Here is a 10,761-nt window from a genome sequence, read left to right on the forward strand (position 1 = left end):
GACAATATTCTCGGTCATTGTGGTGGATTTTTCTAGGCCAGCAATCTTTCCTTCTACATCTGAGATTCTATTTTCTGCATAATCTAGTCTGCTTTTAATACTTTCAAGGGAGATTTTGACTTCCTGTACTATAGCCTTCATCTCTAACAGGTCCATTTGATTCTTTTTTTAAAGTGTGTAATTCCTCTTTTAGCTCTTGCAAGAATTTCCTCACCTCCTGGAACTCATCAGCTTCTTTCTCCTGCCTCTTCCACAGTTCATCGTCTCTCTTCTCTTCCATCTCTGTTAGCTTCATCATTATGAATATTCTAAATTCTTTATCAGACATTTCCATTGATGTGTGTGGATGAAGAGGAGCTATTCTTTTCCCTTGAAGGAGAGGTATTTTCTTGCTTTCCCATATTTCTTGTGGCCCTGTGGTGATTTCTAGTCATCTGATGGATGGTATGTTTCTTCCTCATTCTTAAGTTCAGGAGTGTGCAGAAGGAGGTCACCTGGAATCTCTTTGCCGTTCCGTTTTTATCCCTTTGTGTAGCAGATTCAGTGGTTATTGAGAAATATGTTAACTCTAATAGTATTTGGATGTTTGGCTATGTTTCCCTTAGATCTGTCTAGAAACACAGTGAATGGAGATTGAGGAACACAGTGATGAGATAAAAGAAAAAGAAAAGGAAACAGAGAAAAAGAGAGAGAGAGAGAGAGAGAGAGAGAGAGAGAGAGAGAGAGAGAGAGAGAGAGAAAAAAAAAAAAAAGAACGACAGAGAGAGAGAGAGAGAGAGAGAACAAAACAAAACAGAAAAAGAAGGGAAAAAATTAAAAACAACCAAAAAAATTTTTTGAGAGGATTTTGCTATAGGGCATGTGTGCTCACCAGACAGACACAGAGAGACAGAAAGTGAAAAATCACCCCAGGGGGGATGGTTATGCCCCAATCCCTTCTCCTCTATTCTCTCTGGATCTTGGGCACACATACACACGCACCCAGTGTGAGTTTAAGTCACCGGGTCTGGGACTCGAACTGCAGTCAACTACATGGGAGTCCAGTGACATAGCCATTATGCCAACTGCTGGCCCCAAACATTTATTTTTTTAAAAAAAGGCAAAAGATAAAAAACCACGCAGCATGCAAGCACACGACACAAAATCACTGCTTCTCAGGAACCATGGAGGAGTCTTCTTCTGAAGGCCTGCCTCTTGCCCCTCCTGGATGGATGAGGGTGAGGGGAGGGAAAGGAGTTTTAGCAAGATAAAGGAGGGGCTGAAAGCCAAGAGTATACTTTACCTTAAACATGTTTAAAAAGGGAAGAAACCAGAGTGTGGGTGAGCATGGGGAAACAAAAGAAAACAAGAAAGTATGTGACCATGAAGCAAATGCTTAGTCTCAGAGATCAGAGGCTTAAAGAAAAGGACAGATTAAAACCTAAAAAGAAAGAAAAGAAAGATCCTAGCACGCTGAAGGAAAGAGACGTCCCCCAACACCCTTCCTGCTTATTCTTTCAATATAATACACACTTGGGTCCACCTTACCACATCCTGGTTGATACCAACTTTATTAACTTTTCCATTAAAGTCAAACTAGACTTAGTGCAGTCAATGATGGACTGTCTGTCTGCCAAGTGTATCCCTTGTATAACTGACTGCGTAATGGCTGAAATTGAAAAATTGGGGCAAAAGTATCGAGTGGCTCTAAGGATTGCTAAGCATTACCATGCACACATAAAGGAAACTATGAGGATGACTGCTTAGTACAGAGAGTAATTCAGCACAAGTGTTACATCGTGGCCCCAATTGACCAAGACCTTAAACGAAGAATCTGGAAGATCCCAGGAGTTCCCATCATGTACATTTCTAACCATAGATACAACATTGAGCGGATGCCAGATGATTATGGAGCCCCTCGGTGCTAATTCTTAAAGGACAAAGTTCTTCTGCCTTTTTTGACCAACTATCTCTGTTGCCAGTTCATTAAACACGCTGTTTGTCATGAATTATTATTCTGTTCACCTATTTGCTGTGTAATGAGCTGAGTATGGTCAAGTACACTTACTTTTCAATGCTGTTTTGAAAATGTTTGTTTCATTTAAAAACTTGTTGCATCTTTTTATTTTTTAAACTCATTGCATTTTTTTATAAATCAGATGTTTAGATGATTGCTTAAAACAATGTTTAAAAAGGAAAAATGACCCAAAAAATGAGAAGACAGAGACAGAGACAGAGAGAAGGCTAGAGGAGCTCCCTACCACTTGACTTTGGAGGAGGAGGCTGAATTATCAGTAGAAAAATCTTCATTTTTCTTTTTTCCCTGAAATTACTACTTCTTCAGAGCCATGGAGGAGTCTTCTTCTGAAGGTCTGCCCCTTCCTCCTTAATGACCTTTTATCAAGTATATCAAGAAGACTCAAGTAAGCAGTAGGTCTCTGGGGTCCCTTTCTAACATATAACTAACTGTGAAATATTGTTAAAATAACAAAAGTCCAAGTAACACTAAATAACACTTAACCCATTCACTCTATGATTAAGAACCAATAGTTACGGGAACCAGCAGTTAGCGTAATGGCTATGTCGCTGGACTCCTATGTAGTCGACTGTGGTTCGCGTCCTGGACCCGGTGGCTTAGAACTCACGCCAGGCACGTGTGCGTGTGTGCCCAAGATCCCGAGAGGAGAATGGAGGAGAAGGGATTGTGGCGTGACCATCCCCCCTGGGGGGTGATTTCTCGCTTTCTGTCTCTATGTCTCTGTCTGGCTGGCAAGCATACGCACCCTATACCGAAAACCTCTCCAAAAAAAAAAAAAAAGAACCAATAGTTACATATTTTAGATTAGGGGTTAGCAAACTATACTTAATGACCAGATAATATTTTCGGCTTTATACTGTCTGTCTCCCAACTAATCAACCCTTTCATTGTAGCAAGAAAGAAGCCATAGACAATATGTAAACAAATGAGTATGGCTGTGATAAAAATTTATCATAACATATTCTTCTTCTTTTGATTTTTTTTTCCAACTATTGAAAAATAAAAAAAAAAATGAACTTGGCTTGCAGGCAGTAGTCCCAATATAGCCCACAGGCCATAATCTGCAGGTCCAACTTTATAGCTGGCATTTATACTAAGCTTTCAAACTACGATTCCAGCAATCCCTGCAACCTCATGCTTTAACCTCCTCCCCCCTCATTCAGGAATTGCCGAGCAAAGAAAATTTGTTAATTTAAGGCAATGAATAGAAAAACAGAGACTATGAATTCTCCAAAATAAAATAATCTAAACTGGTTATTAACAAATAAGGTAATCTCTAACAATGGGGAATTGCAGTAGCTTCTACTTTTATACTATGAGTCTGTTTTAATACTGACTAACAAGAGGAAAAGTTAGTCTGAATTAAAGACTTGAAAATGCAATTTTATTGTTCACCAAGGAAGTAATACTGCAAAGCAGAAGGCCTAACAGGCCTGTTTTAATGAATAGATGACTCATCTGTAATCAGTGCATTAATTGTTGGGATTCAAATGGGTGCTCTTAAAATACTGGGAAAAATAGCTTCATTGTTAAAGCAGGTTAAGCATTCCCCCTACAGCCTTTCTTAAAGTATCAATTTGCTTTGCAAACTGTTTCTTTCCAAAGTAAACTTCCATAAAACCCTGACAGATTTATCACAAATTCTATGCTATTAAATTAAAAAAAAAAAAAAAGCCACATGAATTTGGGTAAGACTTTCAGTATTACAAAATCAATGTCATCACTTGGCCTCTAAGTCCCTAGAGTCAACACTATACCTTTTGCCTTTTTTTGATCCTTTCAAACTATTTCGGAACTTGTCCTCATATTGAAGTTTCACTTCTCTCGCCCCGGTCTGAAGATTCAGTCGCACATGGGATCCTGCAGGGACGGCCTGACCTAAAAGCCAAAAAGAGAAAAGTCTCATGAGGTATAAGGTCCTTGGGACACTGGGATGGAATGACTTGGCTAACACGCCAAGGGATTTATTATTATTAGTTCATGAAGATCAAACCTGTTATTTCTTCAGTCCATCTCTCTCTCTGTCTCTGTCTCTCTTTCACTCTCATACACACTGCTCACAAATACTCCTTTTGCCAATCTATAAGGGAATCTTGAAGTGAACAAAGCAAGTCAGGCAAAAAGAATCTGAATCCAAAGACGAAAACCCCTGAATGATAGATACATACTCAACCATCAAGACATGGCTATATTATTGCCTCCTCCAGGACACTCCTGCCCTTCCCCCTGTCAGTTCCACAGAACCTCAGACAGCCTGCCATCCCAGTAAGCTCAAACCTCACCACCTTCATTTGTTTAATCAGGTTCCTTCTAAGAGGCTCTCTTCTTCCTGGACACAGAAACTGTGTCTCCTCCATTTTTATTTTCCCAGTCCCTAGGGCAGAGCTTGGCATATAAAATTTGTAACACTTAACATTCATAAGAAAAAAGAAATAGACTTGAAGGCAGAAAGACACATAAATCCAAGAAACAGGGAGAAGAACCAAGAAAAACAGAAAATTTGTGCCCACCAATCTCAGAAGAGCTCATCTACTAACTGGGAAACAACTATTGTGAATGGATGAGCTATTCGTATGCACTGCATGAAATTACCCAAGGATCATTAAAAAGCAACTGTGCAAGGTCATATATTAAAAATGGAAATGTTACATCCATTCATTGATCCATGGAATGGTACTTAGCAAGCAGCTGCTCTACACCAGTCCACCCTAGTGGGTTGTAGGAATACAAAGACAAATGGTAGTGGCCATATTTCAGAGAATTTCAGGAAAAGGGCTTTTCTGGAAACTAGAAATCTAGAAGCAAAGATGAGTGCTTCTGACACCTGGACTTTGCTTTTTTGGGCTAGAGGATGGCATTACCTTGTTAGTACTGAGTTTGATTCAAGAACCAAAAATTAATGACAATCTGAAAATATTCCTTCCAGAGGAGCACATAGCACAAGTTCTCTCAGACTGCTCAGGTAAACCCTGAGTATAAAAGGGCAATGGTATAGAAAGGACTCAACAGTTTCCTCAATTCTGACAGAACCATAGTGAACTCTGAGTTCCACTAGCCACACTGCCTCCAACCAAGGAGCCAGGGAAACACAAGATACAATGCATCTATTCCTGCCACCCACTTCAGTAAGGAATCTTGAGATCTTTGATTTAAAAAAAAAAAAAGAGAGAACCTTCAATACTTAAGTGTATATGCATAATGATTCCCTTCTAATCCCATCCAAAAATACTCCAATGATAAAAGATATATTCAGGGTGGGACCAGCAGATGGCATAATGGTTATGTCACTGGACTCCCACATGGCCATGGTTCAAGTCCCAGACCTGGAAGCTTGAAACTCACGCTGGGTACATATGCAAACATGCCCCAAATCCCAAGAAGACAATGGAGAAGAAGGGATTACAAAATGACTATCCCCCAGGGGGATGAATTCTCTCTTTCTATCTCTGTCTCTCTCTGTTTCTTTGGGGAGCACACGTGCCCTATAGCAAAAACCTAAAGAGAAAAAAAAAAATTCAGAGTATGTTGGGCAAACACTTCTCTGGGAAAACTTCCTGATAAGGTTAAATAAGGGGATCAAATGAGGCAAAATGTGAGACCCCCAAAAAGTGTTAAAAAGAAAAAATAAAGGGAATACCACTTTGAGGGAATCCCATGTACAAAGGCTTCAACACCAAAACTGATGGGCCACAGGAATCAAGGAGCAGATCTGGTCAGCAGAAGTAGAAGGGGTGTGGGGACTGCTGGCTTGATATATCATCAGGAAAAGTGGATTTTGGCCATGAAGTCTGGACTCAAACACAATAGGATACATGGGATCCAGCCACCTTAACCACCATGCCACCAACTGGCCCAAATGAAAAATTTTAAATGAAAAAGAGGAAATTCTAGCTGACCTGTAGGTGAGTGCAAAGGCCAATAAAGATGTTTACTGCAGGGACCAGCAGATGCCGTAATGGTTATGTTACTGGATTCCCATGTAGTCGACCGTGGTTCGAGTCCCAGACCTGGCAGCTTAAAACTCATGCCAGTCACATGTATGTGCATGTCCAAAATCCCTAGAGGAGAATGGAAGAGAAGGGACTGCAGCATGGCCATGCCCCTGGGGGATTATTTCTCGCTTTCTGTCTCTCTGTATCTCTAGCAAGTACATGTACCCTATATCAAAAATCTCTCTCTAAAAAAAAAAAAAAAGATATTTACTATCATAAGTAGATTCATAATAATTAGTCATGTTAATAGTTATTTTTCATAGTAATAGTACTAGTAGTAGAAATAATAATAATACTGCCTTGAGTTTTCAAACTTTTGATAAAAGTCAGAAATAGAAAAGAACCCAAAATGGTAGTGCAAGTGATAGGGTGCCACTGTGCAATATTAGAGCCACATGGGAAGGCCAAGGGCTCAGATTCCAAACCCTAGGTCGACCTGAACACACTGAGCATGCTTGCAGGCCCATCCGTGATCCTGGATGACTAGAAAGCTAGGGACAGTATCATGCATATAAGGCGGTGCCAGGGGTTATTTTCTATCTTTTTCTCTCTCACATGAACAAAATAAATAAATCTTTAAAAAATGAGAAAGAAAAAAGTACATGCATTTATACACTTCAGCTATTATAATAAGCGCGTGCGTACACACACACACACACACACACACACACACACACACCACATTAAAACATGAACAAAATAAATAAATCTTTAAAAAATGAGAAAGAAAAAAGTACATGCATTTATACACTTCAGCTATTATAATAAGCGCGTGCGTACACACACACACACACACACACACACACACACACACACCACATTAAACTGGCCTAGGAAGAGACTAGAATCATATGTGAATCCATTAATTTTATTTGGGGAAAATTCCAAAATTACTCCCTTCACATAAGCCACCACAGGGGGCAAAAGCAATCACAATAGCATTAACTCAAAACATAGGTTATGTTCTTTTAAAATATACAAAACTAGTCATAGCAGAGGCAGTGGCAGAAGCAACAGAAAATACAGTATTTCAAATGTTTCCACCCCACTGGGAAAAAGGCCAAGTTAGAAACAGAATGTGATCTACACTTTTGTAGGGCCTCTCTGATGGGAGGGGAAAGGTACTGGGACCCTGGGGAAGAGCAAAACAAAGGCAAAGAGAAGTCACGAGATGCATCCAAGTAAAGAGTTAGGAATTAGGGGTAGAGTGCAAAGGAATAATCAGAAAATAAGATCAAGATCCAGAAAGGCAAACAAACCTGCAAAGTCTACCATGTGTGTTTCCCTACCACTGGCTCCTGGGGGGCAGATCCCAAAGTTGAGTATCCCAGCCTGAGGAAACCCTGTCCACATTAAGTTAGGCTACCTCTGGCCCAGCTTCAGGAGTGCACACAGGAAGACACCATGGCATGATGCCTGAGGCCCATGGGAGGTCCAGGTTTAATTTCCAAGCCAACCTAAACAGGCTGGACCCACTGATGTTCACCTGTGGTCCTAGCTGACAGGGAGTCTGTGGCAGGAGGGCTGCAACATGAAACTCTGTGAAAAATACATCTCTCTCTCTCTTCCTCTCTCTTGCCCACTTCAAGAAAAGAAAAACATAAAATAAAGCTTGAATTTTGACTCCTACTGGGATTCTCACTTCAATCACAGGCTGGGACTTCTCCAGCAACCCCTGCTTTCTCCAGGGAGGGGAAAAAAATCCATTGTAGATTATAACACTGTCACCAACTTCTTTATTCCTGCCTGTCAAACCATTTGCCATATGACCTGGCAGCTTTTCCTACTGTTGCTGGAGTGTACTGCCTGTTGACTTTGGATTTGGCTTGTGACATGCTTTGTCTAGTGGGACACTAGCAAATGTACCACAAACAGATGTTTGACGTGTGTTTGTGTGGTTGGCTTGTCTCTTGGGATTCTGCCATCACCATGGGAAGAACTTGTAGCTATTAGCTCTCTGGTCAAAGAAAGATGAAAGGACCATGGAGCAGACCTGGACCCAAACTACAGATTAGAACTAAGCCCTACTGAGCCCAGCCATGATCAGCCAAGTCTAGCTGATCGGGAGAGATGTGAGCAAGAATAAATAACTGGATTTGTTTTAATTTTTTTAAATTTCGAACTATGTTAAAACTTACACAAAATATGCAAAATAGTGCAGTGTTTCCGTATATCCTTCATGCAGCTTTTCCAAATGTTAATATCTTACATACCCATAGTACCGGTAAATTAACAATACCCATATCCTTAGAACCAGGAAACTAATATCACTAGCCTTTTTGTTCCAGGATCCCTTATGGTCTTTCCACTCTAGTCTTCTCTGATGTTCAAATAGTTCATCAGTCTTAATGCTGATCACTTATTCAGGACTGTCTAGTACCTTCTCATGATTAAAGTGAGAACATACCCCCCTGGCGGAAGCATCACAGAAGTGATGCTGTGCCTTCTTAGTGTATCATATTACAGGGTTTGTGATGACAATATGTCTTATTACTGGTGATGCTGGCCTCGCTCAATGAATAAAGGTAAAAAAATCTCTATTGAGCTTTTCTACTGTAGTAAACAAAAATCATGTTTCCACAGGTTGGCAGTTTCTCAAAAAATCAGGCACAGGGTTACCATATGAATTCAGCAATTCCACTCCTAGGAGATTACCTAAAACCATATGTTCATACAAGAACTTACACATGCAAGTTCATAGTAGCATTACTTATAATAGCCCAAATGTGAAAACAACCCAAATGTACATCAACTGATAAATAAATGAAATGTGATATAATCATACAGTGAAATATTACTAGGTTCTCAGAAAAGTCATGACAGTTTTGCATGGAAAACAAAAAAATAAATATGACATAACTTTTCTTACAACCTGATATTTAGCCATTTACAGGAATGAGAATTACTGATACAACCTGTAATGTGGATAAACCTTGAAAATATTATGTTAAGTGAAAGAAAGACACAAAAAGCCACAAACCATGATTCTTTTTACATAAAATGTCTATAATAGGGAAATTCAAAGAAACAGTAGGTTAGTGATCATCAAGTGCTGAAGGACGGGAGTAGTAGTGAATAACTGCTAATGGGTTATTTTTCTGGGGTGATAAAAATATCCTGGTTATTAAATAGTGTTGCTGCTCAACACTTAACATGTTTGCCATAGGGTGCATGTGCTTGCTGGAGAGAGAAAGTGAGAAATCATCTCCTAGGAGAGTTGGTCATGCTGCAATCCCTTCTCCTCCATTCTCTTCTCGGGATTTGATCACAAAAGCACCCACACCAAGCATGAATTTCAAGCTGCTAGGTCCGGGACTCAAGCTCCAGTTGCCCATGTGGGAGTTCAGCACCTTAATCCCCACACTACTTCTGGCTCAAACTGTGGATATAATTTTTTAAAAGTCTGAATTATTAAAAAGAAAAAAAAATGGGGAAAATACTTTCAGATTATACAAATCCCTTTTTTCCCTTAAACCTTTGCACACCATTAGAGGAATCTGTCTGCAACAATTACCACTGTGGTGATTACCTAATTGCTATTTTCTATTCTCTCCTACCTTATACATTTATTAATTAGAGTTTTACTGCAAGGAAAAATGGCCACTCTTCCATCTAATTATTTATACTAGTATGGAGTAATAGATACTTTATTTATGAGTTATAATCGAACACTATTATTTATTTTCTTGCTCAAACTGGTTTTAGCTTTGTCAGCCAGAAGCTCCTTCAAGTTGGCTCTTCTGTTCCTTTGACAAGTCCTTCCCCCAACCCCCATCCCCATCATGGTTTTCTTTTTTAAAGTATGTCCTTACTCTGGCTCCATAAGATGTTCTGCGTTAATCTTGTACTTTCCTTCCTCTAGTTCTAGAATCACCCACTTCTCAAGAGCCCCTGTTTTTTTGGGGGGGCCAGCAGTTAGTGTAATGGCTATGTCACTGGACTCCCACATATTCCCCCTCATATATATATTTATAAATATATATATATAAAATATATGTGTGTGTGTGACACACGCACACACACAATAGGATCTGGATCGTGGTAAGCCTTGGAACATGGGTAAGCATGTATCCAGTCTATTAGGAGATTTCCAGACTTGAACCAGGAACCTTCCCATATGGGATTGGTCTTGCAAAGCATGGGTATACTGACACCTCCAATTCCAATCTAACATCATAGGATTAATTTGTCTCCCTACTTCTCTCATTTATAATCGTTCTCCAACACTAAGAAACTTACCTCTGTTTGGTGGTTTTTTTTTTTTTTTTTTTTAGAGTTTTTTTCTATAGGGCGCATGCACTCGCCAGACAGAGACAGAGAGACAGAAAGCGAGAAATCACCTCCCAGGGGGGATGGCCATGCCATAATCCCTTCTCCTCCATTCTCCTCTCAGGATCTTGGGCACGCACGCACACACGTCTGGCGTGAGTTTAAGCCACCCTCGAACTGCAGTTGACCACATGGGAGTCCAGCGACATAGCCATTACGCCAACAGCTGGTCCCAAAACTTAACTCCTACTATCTGCAATATATTGAGTTGTCGGGAAAGTAATGACACGTTTTTGCATAGAAAAATATGTCATGACTTTCCCAATGACCTAATATTTACTTATTATTGTTCCATTCTAGTATACAAATAAAGTAACTTCAAAATTGCTAGCACAGAGAAGAAGCCGGGCCTTCAGGAGAAGGTTCCACATGGCTCCAGTGAACTAGATTTTTAAGGGAATGAAGATTTTCTACTGATAATTC

The 10,761-nt window shown here is 39.9% G+C and overlaps 1 protein-coding gene and 1 pseudogene across 2 annotated transcripts in view; one reads left to right on the forward strand and one right to left on the reverse strand.

Annotated features, from left to right (window-relative positions):
* LOC102484648 (nucleotide exchange factor SIL1) overlaps positions 1 to 10,761 on the reverse strand; it is a gene marked incomplete at its 3' end in the record, with an annotated part of 195,496 nt that overhangs the window by 19,692 nt on the left and 165,043 nt on the right. For both annotated transcript variants that reach the window (XM_014590816.2, XM_014590815.2), the window contains 1 exon segment: positions 3,775 to 3,895. In XM_014590816.2, coding sequence (XP_014446302.1) covers positions 3,775 to 3,895 — 121 coding nt within the window.
* Positions 1,327 to 1,916, forward strand: LOC106735682 (rRNA-processing protein FCF1 homolog pseudogene; annotated as a pseudogene).

The sequence above is a fragment of the Tupaia chinensis genome, unplaced genomic scaffold (assembly GCF_000334495.1).
Source record: "Tupaia chinensis unplaced genomic scaffold, TupChi_1.0 Scaffold000484_1, whole genome shotgun sequence".
Lineage (NCBI taxonomy): Eukaryota > Metazoa > Chordata > Mammalia > Scandentia > Tupaiidae > Tupaia > Tupaia belangeri.